This window comes from Bidens hawaiensis, unplaced genomic scaffold (assembly GCF_021521415.1).
Source record: "Bidens hawaiensis isolate Kalapana, Puna unplaced genomic scaffold, B.hawaiensis_p1.1 tig00030905_1, whole genome shotgun sequence".
In the NCBI taxonomy this organism is placed as follows: Eukaryota; Viridiplantae; Streptophyta; class Magnoliopsida; order Asterales; family Asteraceae; genus Bidens; species Bidens hawaiensis.
Window position 1 is genome coordinate 60,501 of NW_027495182.1, and position 14,644 is coordinate 75,144.

At 34.3% G+C, this 14,644-nt stretch overlaps 1 protein-coding gene across 1 annotated transcript; it reads left to right on the top strand.

Moving 5' to 3' along the window:
* Positions 1-3,543: 3,543 nt before the first annotated feature.
* On the top strand, positions 3,544-13,457 carry LOC143581391 (uncharacterized). The gene is made up of 11 exons (XM_077064194.1): positions 3,544-3,663; positions 5,082-5,260; positions 5,833-5,921; positions 6,010-6,103; positions 6,194-6,354; positions 7,324-7,925; positions 10,766-10,867; positions 11,294-11,393; positions 12,173-12,255; positions 12,832-12,916; positions 13,348-13,457. Exons 1-11 carry the CDS (start codon positions 3,652-3,654, stop codon positions 13,416-13,418), a joined length of 1,578 nt encoding a protein of 525 aa, XP_076920309.1. The 5' UTR covers positions 3,544-3,651; the 3' UTR covers positions 13,419-13,457.
* The last annotated feature ends 1,187 nt before the right edge of the window (positions 13,458-14,644 follow it).

A 14,644-nucleotide genomic window follows, 5' to 3' on the forward strand; every position in this document is an offset into this window, starting at 1 on the left:
TTATTATTACAACCCGTAAGACGCTTCGCGCGCAGGCTACTGTTATTATTACAGTTTGTAAGTCGCCTCACGCGCCAGCTCAGTTATTATTACAGCTCGTAAGTCGCCTCACGCGCCAGCTCAGTTATTATTACAGCTCGTAAGTCGCCTCACGCGCCAGCTCAGTTATTATTACAGCTCGTAAGTCGCCTCACGCGCCAGCTCAGTTATTACTCTTAGCTCGTAAGACGCCTCTCGCGCGCAGGCTTTATTATTTTCAGCTCGTAAGACGCCTCTCGCGCGCAGGCTTTATTATTTTCAGCTCGTAAGACGCCTCTCGCGCGCAGGCTTTATTATTTTCAGCTCGTAAGACGCCTCTCGCGCGCAGGCTTTATTATTTTCAGCTCGTAAGACGCCTCTCGCGCGCAGGCTTTATTATTCTCATCTCGTAAGACGCCACTCGCGCGCAGGCTTCATTGCTCAGCTTGTAAGACGCCTCTCGCGCGCATGCTTTATTACCCAGCTTGTAAGACGCCTCTCGCGCGCAGGCTTTATTTCTCAGCTCGTAAGACGCCTCTCGCGCGCAAAGCTTTATTATCCTTATAACTCGACACCACCATTATCTTAAGGATCACAACGCGTCACCATCATGGAGAAAATCTCCCAGACTCAAGACAATAAAGATAAGGCCGAATAAAAGGGAAAAAACCGCCCTAACACCTTATAAAGTCCAACGCTCCACCTAAGCGCTTGCGCGCCCAGGAGCAACGCTGGACTTGGGGGGGCTTGTAGGGGTATGGTATTAAACCCGGTTTACAATCCTAAATTTATTATATTTGGTTTGTTTTATTATATGGGCTAATACATTTGTTATTGGGCTGAGGAGGTTTGTGGAGGTAGCCCTAATTGGGCTAGGCCCATTAGGGTATCATGATGGTGGCCATGAGACTCTATATAAGGAGGTCTTCACCTCCTTATCATGGGGTCATGCTCAGTAGGTGCCACCACCAGTTTTTGTGTCTGTGAACAAGAGATCTTGAAGATCTCTTAGCGGTCACCTCCACACCCCCAAAACGCCACTGCAGATCGCGAGCAGCCGGAGGAGAGGATCAGCAGACCAGGATGCGGTTCATTCATCTCGAAATCCGTGGAAGCTCCGTCATGAGTCAGGTCAGATTCCATTTCGTGCTTCGACATCTTTAAAATAAACACACTTGGCTGAAGAGATGGCACAACATATTATAGGTTAAAACTATTACTAGAAAAATAGAAGACGTTTTTATCACCTTACATCTTTTGACTAAATTAGTATAAGTAGAACAAGATAGTTTAATTTGTTAGCTTATAAAACATTTTTTAAATTGTCAAATAAGATAATAATCTTATTGACACTTTCTTAGCCTCTCTTTTCAGTTTTCTCATATATTATACCGTTACATAACGACTAATTTAGATATAGTCGGTTTCAAAATACAATATGATAAGGAGAAGTAAATGATCTTTTTTCAAAGTTCTTCAAACTAGACAGTTGAATACTAAATTTAAAACCAACCAAATAACTTACTTAGATTTAGTACATTTATTTGATTTGCTATGCTGTTCATATTCCTCGTTAGGTATTCATAAACCGTCGAAAGCAATTCAGCCTTCCAAAGTAAAGCAAGTGTGTCGTTTTGACATTGAAACAACTCTATTTTGGCGGTTTATTGATTTGCAAACTCTGTCTGATTTATAACTTGAAACCGACTGTGGAAATTATACCAGTCGTTTAACTTTTATTATTTATATATTTCTTTTCACTTTTTTTGACTCTAGTTATGTATATGCATTGAATCATCTTTATCATTTTATATTGTTGTTGTTGTTGTTGTTGTTGTTATAACGGTGAAAAAAAACAAAATTACTAAATACATCCTTTACTTATGCTCATATAAAATTGTACGCTTTTACTTTTTGTAAAACTTATACCATTTACACCAAGAGCATCTACAATAAGGACTCTGAAAAACACAATAAACATGTTTAGTTAGCTGTCACATTATAAAAACACAGTTCTTTAAAAATCCCTGAAATCTACACAATAAGCAATCCTAAAAACACCCAAGAGCATTGTTACATCGTCACCAACTTTTACATTTATTTTTTAATTATCTATCTTTTATTTCATCAAAATATATAAAAATCTTTTAAATATTTTAATGGAGGAAAAATTATAATAATTAAAATTTAAAAATTTTAATTAATTTTAAATTATCAACTATTGATTATGAAGGATAGAAGCTGTATATATAGTGGATTGAGAGGGAAAATCAGATGACTAGTTTTTCATAATATGTTACTAATTATAAATATATTATTATAATTTTTAAAAACCAAAGATTTCGGTTAGAAAATTCAATGCAAAACTCAATAGGGAGCTACTCCTCCAACTATGAATGTATATAAAATATTATAAATTAATTTTCAATACAATCATGTAAAATATAAAAAAACAAATTAACAATTTTTTTAATTCAATACCCTACCTTACCCCACATTGCCCACCACCAACAAAAATGGGTGTTTTTGCTTGTACTTGAAAAAAAAAACAACTCTTAAAAATGTATCACAAAAATCACACTTATAATAGGTAATAATTAGCAAGATGAACAAACACATAAAAACACCATGTAAAAATTTATTATTATGGATGATCTAACTTTTATTAAAAACTTCACATGCTGTTTTGAAAATTACACGTTTGCTCTCACTCCCAAATCTAACTATTTATAGCTGTGTTTTTTCTCTTTCTTTCACATTTATTTTTATTTAATTTTATTGCATAGATGGTTTTGTTTTTTTTTTCAATTATTTTTTATTTTTAAAACAAAACTTATTCCACAGACGAAAACAGACTAAGTCAAGCCAGAGTTTGTTTAGTTATAATAATGCAAATCGGTTAAAAAATGTAAACATAAAGAATATTACGCTTAAACAACTGCGTTTGGAACTTGGAAGGGAAAGGTATTGCCCGTATACGACATAGATTTAAAAGAAATCTGCCGTTTAAAAAAATAAAAACAGTCTAAATTCTTGTCAATACCAACTTAATCAGACTATGACCACCAATGAGCTGTTGGTGGAGTGTTAAGGAAGAAACTTGGTATTTCATGTGACCCAGGTTTGATTCCTGGCTTCATGCCCCCATTATTTAGTTATGCCGGCATCGGGTGATGATAAGAGACTAGTTGAGTAGGTGAAGTTCACTAGTTGGTTCCTGAACTGAACGGGTTTTTATCTCGCCGCACTGTCTTGTATTCGGCGAGTGTTCACGAACGTTGGCCTTGGATAAGGGTTTTCTTCGAAACGAAAGATAGGTGGATCCCGATATTATGAATTTAGCAGGTAAAAAGAAAATTCAAATTCAAGGTGTGTAGGGGGGCAAAATGGGAAGAAACTTGGATAAAAGTTGAAATCGTATCTCCCTTACCAAATCCCCAATTTCAAACCCCCAATTCCTACATCTACGATCTAGGGTTTCAGATTGATCACATCACACAAATGGCTGAAGCGCATACCTCCAAACCTGTTGATCCATTTCAACGGCAGCCTATTCTCTCTCTACACCCTAATAGGTTCCGTCATTCCAACGCCTCCTTAAAATCCAACGATCTCCAAGCAATTCACCACCATATGACTTCATTGGTAAATGCTAACCTTATGTTTCCAATTTCATCTTCTGCTTACTGATAATTTGTACAAATTGCTGTGCAGAATCAGATTAGTTTTGTTTCAAGTGTTTTGCTCGGAGTTTTAGGGCTCACAGTTTATACGTGATTATATTGTTATAATGAGTAGACATACGTTGATTTGTATCATACAGCTAGTATACGGATGTATATGTATGTGTAGAGATGTATTGGCGTGTATTTATGCATACATTCATACATGCTTAAGTTACACAGATATGTATAGACATGTTTTTTGCTCTGATTGTTAAGTTTAATAGGCATTAGAGCTTGAACAACTACAATCCGAGAACAAGCTAAACTTTAGTTTATCTGTGTTTGATTGTTTACAGATATGTATCATCGCGAGATGCCGTATGCTGACCTTACAAGTGCTTTTTTTAAGTTAATTTTTTATTTATGCTTTATGCATCATTACATCCTCAGAAGCAACGGTTACGGCATATTTAGACATTTAGTTTAGCACTTTAGCCGACTAATTATCCTACAGTTTACATAAGTTTTTTTGCTTCGACATGTAGTTTATAATGAGTACCTTTTAACTTCAAGTAATTATCCTACAGTATGCATGTATATAGGAGTGTATTTAGGCATACATTCACACACACACACACACTTGTGTTTTTCTTTAATTGTTATGCTCAGTAGACATTATTAGAGATTGAAGAGTTAAATTTACATATAGTAACACTCTGAGAACAAGCTAAGCTTTTATCTGGGTTTGGTTAAGATATATATCACTGCAAAATGCCATATGCTGACCTTACAAGTGCTATTTTAGTTCATTTTTATTTATGGTTTATACATTCTTAGAAGAAACAGCTAGGGCATCTTTAGATGTATAGTTTAACACTTTAGCCAACTAATTATTCTATTTCTACTCTTTACGTGCCTTTACTTTGACATTTAGTGTATAGTGAGTGTATTTTAACTTCCAGTTGACAAAAATAATCTAATTGCGTATGAAATGCTCTTTTTTTTAAGATTTCGTTATGTGGAATTGAGAGGGTGAGATGGTGTAAAAATAAAGAAAAAAGCAGGATCTTATTGTATATACGGCTATTAAACAAAATATTCTGTATCAGTCCCTAACCATGTTATTAATGTAGTTCAATACATAAGTTAGTTAATAGAAGATTAAAGCATTTAACGTGTCACTTAAGTTATACATGAAATTTTTAAGTCAATGCTGACTGGTTGAAGGTTTTTAACAAGTTTTAAAATCGTTTTGCTATTATTTTGATAAGGAGGGACTAGGGAGTAGGGACTACTAAATAACACAAGGGAAGTGAAAATGCAACTGCTGCAGAATGTACAATGTAGTATGAATTACAATGTTATTTGAAATTGATAGTGTCTGTCTCTGTTTTTAAGGCACCACAAAACCTTGATAAGCATTTTGAGGAAGCAAAATCAATTATAGCGGGTGGTTCAGAATTGCCAAACACACAGGACAATTTTGAGCCCAATATGAAGGAGAATGAAAACCCTCAAAAGAATAGACCAGCTTTGGCCCGGAAGCGTGCTAAGTTCTCAATGAAGCCTGATACAAGGTAAAACTTACACACTACTTTGTTGTGCTCTCACACTAATAAGGTTAATCCTTTAAATATCTATATGTTTTAGAATCTTACGTTATTGACAGTTATAGTAGCGTACTATGAAAATTGTAAGCGACACTGTAATAGTAGCTTATGCGTATGCCGGAAAATTCTGTAATAATAATGTGTTTGCTTTTTGCTACAAATCATAGAAACATCCCACTGTTTCACCAAATGTAGCAGCGTAATAACTAATAACCTCTTTTCTATTTTGTTAACCACTTAATCATTCATATAAACATGCCAGTTTTTCAACCAAAAAGAGCAAGACAATTTGCCTGGTTTTTGTTTTTTTGATAATGGTAAATGATATTAAAGTTTGCTACTATTTCTGAATTCTGTCAGTTTCAAAGTATGCTGCTATCATTAGCAGACCAGGTATAGTATCTTGCAGTTCAGTTAGTTCTATGCACACACTATTAGACTAGTTATACAATTATCATATCTAGAAGCTATTGCTATTGTATAACTAGTCACACACACATATAATCTGGAGTTGGTTTAATGTGCAATACTATTGACAGCCAGCCTTCTACAATCGTAGAACCAACTTTTAAAATGGATCAGCTACTTGACCCTGAAAACTTTTTTGCAGCCTATGAGAAGTTTGAAAGTACATTATTCTTCACTAATCTCTGTGATTCTATAATATTTGGTTATGTCACACTGCTAATCTGTACAATTTTGAAATTAATTTTTAGACACCAACAAAGAATTGAAGAGGCTGAGAGGTGAAGACCCAAATGAATCCAAAATACCTACTACTACTAGGCAACGTCGTCCCGAAATACCACGGTATTATTGATTACTGAGCCTAATCTTTTTTTCACTAAATTGTGTTGCTTTATAAGTTTCTTATGGTGTAACATTAAATTCATACTTTAGGAGAAAGATAAGTTATCAGCATCATGTATACTCCAGTCAGCCTGAAAATGATACATTGCTTTCTCAAGAAACACTGCAAGACACTACTGAAACTCAACCTATACAAGACACCCAGCAATCTGCCACTCCCAACTGCCAATCTAATGAAAAAGAAGTCGCTGGTGAGCTTTTATGCTTTTGAAGTTTTATAACTGAATGCACCATGAATTTGACATCATCACAATAATTTCAAACGATTATGTAATCAGCTTTCTTTATGATGTTTGGCTGACCTACATGAGTGGAATAAGTTATGTGAACTTTTTACATTGTATACTATACAGACATGAGCATGTAAACGGACCGAATAAACACAAACAAAGCATGTTCATGTTTGTTCGTTTAACTTTATCCGAACAAACAACCGAACACGAACAGTTAAACGAAAGGGGTTTTCTTGTTCTGTTATTCTTAGAAAAACTGAGCATGTTTGTGTTCGTTTGTTAATATTAATGACCTGTTCACTAACGTAAAACGAATGGACATAACCAAGCATAGATGCATGAACATAACTGATTTAAAACCAGCAAAATTAAATGTGAACATGTGTTCGGCCTAAAATGTTAATAAAACAAGACTAAATTATAACGGGTGTAAAAATTTAAATGTATATATTAAAGAGCCAACATAAACGAACGTAAACGAACGCAAATGAACAAACGAGACGTGTTTTTGTTCATTCGTTTATCAAATAAATGAACATAAACGAACTTCCCACCGAATGGTTCACGAACAGTTACATGATAAATCCAACGACTTTTCTTAATCGAGAGATGAGTTTATACTCGGTCTTTCTGTATAGGCAAGTAAACGAACTGAACGTTCAGTGAGTTTATACTCGATCTTTCTGTATAGGCAAGTAAATGAACTGAACGTTCAGTTCGTTTACTTGCCTATACAGAAAGACCTAGTATAAACTCATCTCTCCATTAAGAAAAGTTATTGGATTTATCATGTACAGATAAAACAAATTAAATAGTAAAAGCTTGTTAAAATGTTAACTTGAGATTATAATATTATGGTATATTTTCTAGTTAATTTGGGAAATTAAATAATATAGTTAAAGTTCATTTTGTTTGTTGTGTGAACAGGATCAATAACTAAGGCTGAGGACAGAGTCAACAAGCTTTTTGATGATTTAATGTCAAACATTGCTGATTTAGATGGAAACGAGACATCGTTCTATTTGAAAGATCGTTTGAATATCAAACATGTTGCTATAAACGATTTACATCTTCCTGACTTCCATGATAATCCTACAGTTAACATTTTGCCTTCAGTCAACTTTCTAAAAAACCAGCACATGTTGCCTGATACATGTTCTTTATCAGATAATTTAAAAGAAAACACAATTGAGAAACAAAAGAAATTACCCGACAAGCCCTTTAATTGCATATCTTCCCCTACACCATCTAAAAGTCCATTACAGGGAATTTCAGCATTTGGAAAAGTTATTTCAAAATCCCATGAAACCGACTCAAATGATCCCTTTTTGCCCCGTGATATTGATTTTTTTCCTGCTACCACAACTTCTGAAATCACTAGCAGACCCTCAACTCATGCCAGCAAGGACACTGAGTTTCCAGTTTATGTCAGCATGGACAAGGAACTTCCAGTTTCTGCCAGTGTGGAAGATCTCTCAGACTGTGAGCAGCATAATATGAAAGAAACGGATGCGGACATGCAAAAGAATGTAAGGTTTCTCATATATTATTCTAAGTATTGCTATTTTGACTCAGTTATATATAGATCGTTGTTTCAGGTCAAATAGGTCGAAACAGGTCAAGTCATCCCAGTTGTATTATTAATGCATAAAATTTGTTTCAATCATTTTACTATTTTGTTGATATAGATTTTTTTAATCATGTTAAGACACTAAATATTTGTAGAAAATGCCAAATTGCCAATCCATCGCAATATGTTATGTGTAAGGCCCCGAACCCGGTAGCCCTACTTTAGCGTCGGATTTACTCATAAACACAGTTCGTACAAATCAGAGTTCATTAAAACTTTCGCGGAATATAAAAACTTTCATAAAACATTTTATAACAAAACACGTCTTGTCTTAAAACATCATTTTGTCTTTCAAAATAATCGAAACATTTAACATAAACGTCTTGAGTCTTCCGATGCCAGCCTCTTATTCAGTGCCACGTGTCTCCTCAAGCGAGCTGCCTCATTCTACTCACCTGCGTGCATACTAAAAGTCAGCTACGCTGAGTGAGTTCTAGTTAATCATACACTATACAATACACATAAACTTATATTCTTTCATTCATACTTTCATTCATACTTTCATACTTTCATTCATATTTTCTTTACATACAAAATCCTACGTTTTAAAGAGCCTTTCGCCCTATAACCTCACAGATATTATAAGGGTCTGGTCCCTAACATCACAGATATTATAAGGGTCTGGTCCCTAACATCACAGATATTATAAGGGTCTGGTCCCTCTTTCCTCGAATATTAGTAGGGTTCGGTTCCCTAGTTCTCGAATATTAGTAGGGTTCGATTCCCTCTTCGTTACCATACAACCATACATCATACCTCGAGTATTATTAGGGCTCGGTACCCTTTTCGTAACCATACAACCATACAACCATCATTTCCTTCTTTTATTAACTTTATTACGTTCATACACATAAGCATACATATCATACTTACCTTATACATAGCGTTACAACCTGACAGTACGTGCAATATCCGAAGATCGTTCACGTACCATCAAGCAATCATTCATGCATATCACATCATTCACATAAGGCATACACTTCTCTCTTAGAATAAGCGTATTAACAAACATATCGAGTATGCACACAGCCCCGAAAGCATGACACATAAATGGGGCTAGAACTCACCTGAACACGGTTACGTTCACCGTTAATCGTAATCCCTTTCTTCAGTTGTGCACGACTGACTGTATAACAAGTATACATATCAATTAACTATTACTACTCATATCATCTTTCTAGTCTTAATTACTACCCACAACGAACGGGGGTCCGGGGGCAGCGCCCCTGGCAGCGGGGTCTAGGGGCGGCAGCCCCTAGCAGGGTCCAAGGGGCAGAGCCCCTGGCTGGGGTCGAGCTGTCTTAACTCATTTTTCATTAGGTTTTTAATTTATTTCCTAATCGAACTTGACTTTAAGCGAAGTTAAACTTTAGGCGAACTTAGCTTTAAGCGAAGTTAAACCTTAAGCGAACTTAGCTTTAGGCGAAGTTACCAGTTAGGCGAACTTGGCCGTAAGCGAAGTTATCAATTAGGCGAACTTGGCCTCAGGCGAAGTTACCAGTTAGGCGAACTTAGCTGTAAGCGAAGTTATCAATTAGGCGAACTTGGCCTCAGGCGAAGTTACCAGTTAGGCGAACTTGGCCTCAGGCGAAGTTATCGCTTTGAAGGCGAAGTTATCGCTTTGAAGGCGAAGTTGCCCAGTTCAGCCGCTGTTTGGTTTCTATCAAGCATTTTTGGCGATTTTAACACCCTTGTTATGGTTCGATATCACCCACTACGCTCCCCAACCGTTTTCGGTCGTATAAACACTATAAAGCTTGGATCTTTAAACTTCAAAGATCAAGAATCATACTATGTGCTTGTTTGGATCTCGTTTAACTTGTTTAATCACAACTAATCGCTCACTCTCCCTCGGATCACGCTCGTTCCTCTCCCTCGGCCGCCGGCGGTGTGTGTGGTGTGGGTGTGTTTTGGAGTGTTAGGGAATAAGATGGAATGAGTGATGTTTTAGGGTTTAGGGGATATTTATATCCCTTAAGCCCATGGACCTAAGGCCCATTCTCATTTAACCCATCTCAATTAATCTAAGTCCATGATCCGCTCCTTACACGATATTAATTAATCAATAACGCGAAATCACTAAACATAACTTTCTTTATTCAACATTAAAATTTTAGGATGTTACATTATAACTCGCATTTTCTTACCTCTACTATATTCTGTTGGACTTAATCATTGTGTTCACATGTGATCCAGTGTGAAACGGGTCACCTTCAAAAATGGGTGTGTGCACGGGGCTGAAGCCCGATTTGGGTCAGTGCTATTTTGGTAATTTAGCTGGTTGATTAAATGAAGGGCATTCTCGTCTTGTTTATCTAGTTAGTGGGTTAATATTGATTGAAAGTCATTATCTTTTTCTTTGGGGTTAATTAGCGGGTTTATGTTTGGTATTTCTGAGTTTTTTCAGTTAAGGTGATAGCATGTCATTTGTGTGCGACATTTTGTTCATCTGTTTATTCTTTTGTTATTTTATTTAATTTAATTGTGCCAGTTTAGTTAAGTACTTTATTTTGGGGTTGTTTATTTCTGGAGTTTTATTTTAGGAGTGGTGTTTTGGGATTTAGATATTGGTTTTACTTGGTTTTCTATTTGATTGGTTTAAGGCTTTTCAAGGATCAATGTTTAGGTTATATTATTAATCAATTTATGTTTTCGTTTAGTAAGAAAGCTGCATATTTTCGTCTTGTTCTTATAGTTTACAAGGCCTGCGTTAAATACCATGGATTCTGAAAAATGCAGGCTGAAGATATGGTAGAGAAAGCAGCATGTTCTACAAATCTTAACTTAAATGTTGAAGACATTACTGATAATATGCACTGTGAACAAGAAATAGAGGAGAATGTAAGTTCCATTTACCTGCTTCACAAGTCACAACAATGGTTTTGACTTTTGAGAAGTCAAAGTTTGATCCAAATGAATATTTTTATTTGGGTTGATGTATTACATAATATCACTCTTTTTTGTGTGTAAATAGTTAACATATTACTTATGATTACAAAAACTATATTCTCAAAATATTCAGTTCAATAAAAACAATCAAGGGTGTTCTAGGTATTTAAATACACATTAGGCGACTTTTGACCTAAAATTTTGCTTATTAACCTTTGCTACTTTTTTGACTAATTGTTGATAACTACAGCCTGTGTTGACTTGTTTCTATATAAACAAGTTGACATTGCCACTGTGCCACCTGGCTCACTTCTAGTTTCGAGAAGTGACATAAAATTGACAGCTTGACAATAATTGTCTCATCTGCTGGCTTGGCAGGTTGAAGATGCAACAGAGAAGGCTGTGTCATCCAGTCCACTCGAAGAAAATGTTGATATTACTACAATAGGGGAATCAGAAAACATATGTTTTCATTCAGGTTTTTATTGTTTTGACTCATTTCTTGCTAATTTTGTGTCTTCTATATTGCAATATATGAAGTTAAGTTATTCTTTCAACATTTAATTGTTCAAAGATGATTATTAGAGGTGCTATTTGTTTAAATTTGACCCGTTTGAGATACTCTAGCCGAATTAACCTGTTTGAATTAAAAGTTTAAAACACCTCTATGGAGCTTTGATGATTTAAGCTATTGGTTCTATTCTTAAGTGCCATTCAAAAAATAAATAAACATTTTAAAATTTTAATTCTTAGTTTTGTATGCAATTTGACACATGTACGTATGAATCGTTACTTTGGTTGTGTTCTATCTTAAACAGGTCAAACGAGTTGGATAAAAAAAATGATCTACTATTTAAACAAGTCAAATGGGCTGAAAAAAATTTGGTTGAGAGTTATTGAATTTTTTTCATAATGCATGATTTAGATTATATTTTAATATATTGTATTCATCATTATATTAATGTATAAAATGATGGATAAACTTTGTTTTCAGAAGTCATTTTATTCTGATTTGAAGTGACTGTTTCATCCCATCATTCCCATATACTTATTAATCAGTTGATTTGGGTCGATTATATCTCAAACGGGGCAACTAAAAACTTTTAGCTAAAAAAAGAACTGGTAAAAGGAATCAAAAGTTGCATGTATATTGAAAGCACACAGCCTCTTAAATTGTTTTTAGTCAAAGATTCAGATCATTATTGTGATAAATGTGCTTTTGTAATCATGATCTAACACAATAGTTACTTTTGTCAGCTCAAACAGATGATAGTTCTATCAATGCCCCTATTTCAAGCCCGCCTGTTCAAAATCATGATGTTCCCGAACAACATAACGAGGTGTGCTTCTAGAATATTGCTATTATTTCATTTATCAATAAATATTAGTAGCTTTATTTTAATAAGGCATATCATGAACTTAAAATCTTTTTTGATGCAGTAGGCCAGTAGCTATTATGATCTCTTATAGCCAAACATGTAGGAAAATTATTAAAATCCAAGATTGTTTTATAGTAAAATGATTTATGTTTACACAACGTTTACTTTATTTAAAAGGTAGAGAAATAATTTCTATGAAATTTGGTTGCAATTGTTTTTCATTTATTTGCAGTTTTTTGTTTTGTTTAAAACTGTTAAATACTGTACTGTACTGTACTTTATGTTATACGTGCTTTCTTTGAAGTATTTGGCTAAACTTAATCAGTTATGATACTGATTTCTAACAATTATAAACGGATATTAAAAGTAAATTAAATATCATATTTGATAATAGGCCATCTTAGTTCTAATTTGGCATAACTTGAAGTTTATAATCATACTTTTTGTATACAATAGTTGTAAATTTTGTAGTAAGTATTTAACAGCCCATACAAAATAGTAAAAACTTGACACATATATAAAATAATCTTTTTACAGGAACGCCCGAAGACGATGAATAGTCGAAAGTGGACAAGAGAAACATGTAAAGTTGATCCAAAAAAGAAGCGCCATAGTTTAGCAGGTTTTTTTTTTCCTTCATTTCTTAATGTTGTTTTATAATCTCCATGTTTATTTTTAGGGTTTATGTTGAATTTTAACCAACCAGCCTCAGTTTAAAAAAATGTACAACTAAATAAACTTTATGACTAAAAGCTGTGTTTTTTCATATCTCTACCTTTTTACCAATCGAAAATACTGTCTGTTTTTTCTTTTTTTAATCAAAAGATATCAAAATTTTTTCATTAAGAGGGCTTAAGCTATGAACTGCTTTTTAATTTGGCAATTAAGTTCTTAAAGTTTGTTATTATTTAAAAATCGGGTGACTAACATAATCTTTCAAACTTTGAGGACTTTATATATAAAGTGGTGAAAGTTGATTGGTCACATTCAACATAAATTTTATAATTTTCTAATAATATATAATTGAATATTATAAATTTACTGTATTTGCAGGGGGCGGGTCTGGTTGGACAAATGGTGTAAGGAAAAGCAATAGAATTAGAAGTAAACCTTTGGAATATTAGAGGGGTGAAAGACTCTTGTATGCACGCATCCATAACAGTAAGTGCTTAATATTTTTGCCCTTTATTACAACTACAAAATTAGTATGAAAATCTCTCTTTTTTTCTTTTAAAATAACCTGACCCATTTTATATGAAATCTGTTTAATTTGACTGATTGGACTTGTATATGTAACTTTTGCAGGTCTACCTACGGTTGTTGGCAGGAAGTATATCTCTCCGACCGCGACCAAAAGCAAAGGGAAACCTGGTTTTAAGGTTGAATCTTTTGTTTCAGATGAGTACAAGGATCTTGTTGACTTGATTTCCTTGCATTAACATTTTCTTGTTAGCTCTGATCCTGTTTGAGATTATGATGGTATGTATAAAAGGCGTATTTTCCTGTTATGTTAGACGTGTGTACTCGTGAGGTAAATCCATGTTCTTAGATATTGAATCGACAAGCTGTCTTGCTATTATGTATTTGCTTTCTTTATTAATGTCCCTATGTTTTGATAAATCAGTCTTAATAGTATCATGTTTTTGATAAATCAGTCTTAATAGTATAAAGTGGTGAAAGTTGATTGGTCACATTCAACATAAATTTTATAATTTTCTAATAATATATAATTGAATATTATAAATTTACTGTATTTGCAGGGGGGCGGGTCTGGTTGGACAAATGGTGTAAGGAAAAGCAATAGAATTAGAAGTAAACCTTTGGAATATTGGAGGGGTGAAAGACTCTTGTATGCACGCATCCATAACAGTAAGTGCTTAATATTTTTGCCCTTTATTACAACTACAAAATTAGTATGAAAATCTCTCTTTTTTTCTTTTAAAATAACCTGACCCATTTTATATGAAATCTGTTTAATTTGACTGATTGGACTTGTATATGTAACTTTTGCAGGTCTACCTACGGTTGTTGGCAGGAAGTATATCTCTCCGACCGCGACCAAAAGCAAAGGGAAACCTGGTTTTAAGGTTGAATCTTTTGTTTCAGATGAGTACAAGGATCTTGTTGACTTGATTTCCTTGCATTAACATTTTCTTGTTAGCTCTGATCCTGTTTGAGATTATGATGGTATGTATAAAAGGCGTATTTTCCTGTTATGTTAGACGTGTGTACTCGTGAGGTAAATCCATGTTCTTAGATATTGAATCGACAAGCTGTCTTGCTATTATGTATTTGCTTTCTTTATTAATGTCCCTATGTTTTGATAAATCAGTCTTAATAGTATCATGTT

What these genes read in the sequence shown, in the direction of transcription:
- LOC143581391 (XM_077064194.1), top strand. An exon ending in TAATGAAAAAGAAGTCGCTG is followed by an intron (nt 6,355 to 7,323) that starts GTGAGCTTTTAT and finishes TTGTGTGAACAG; the next exon opens with GATCAATAACTAAGGCTGAG. An exon ending in TTCCCGAACAACATAACGAG is followed by an intron (nt 12,256 to 12,831) that starts GTGTGCTTCTAG and finishes ATCTTTTTACAG; the next exon opens with GAACGCCCGAAGACGATGAA.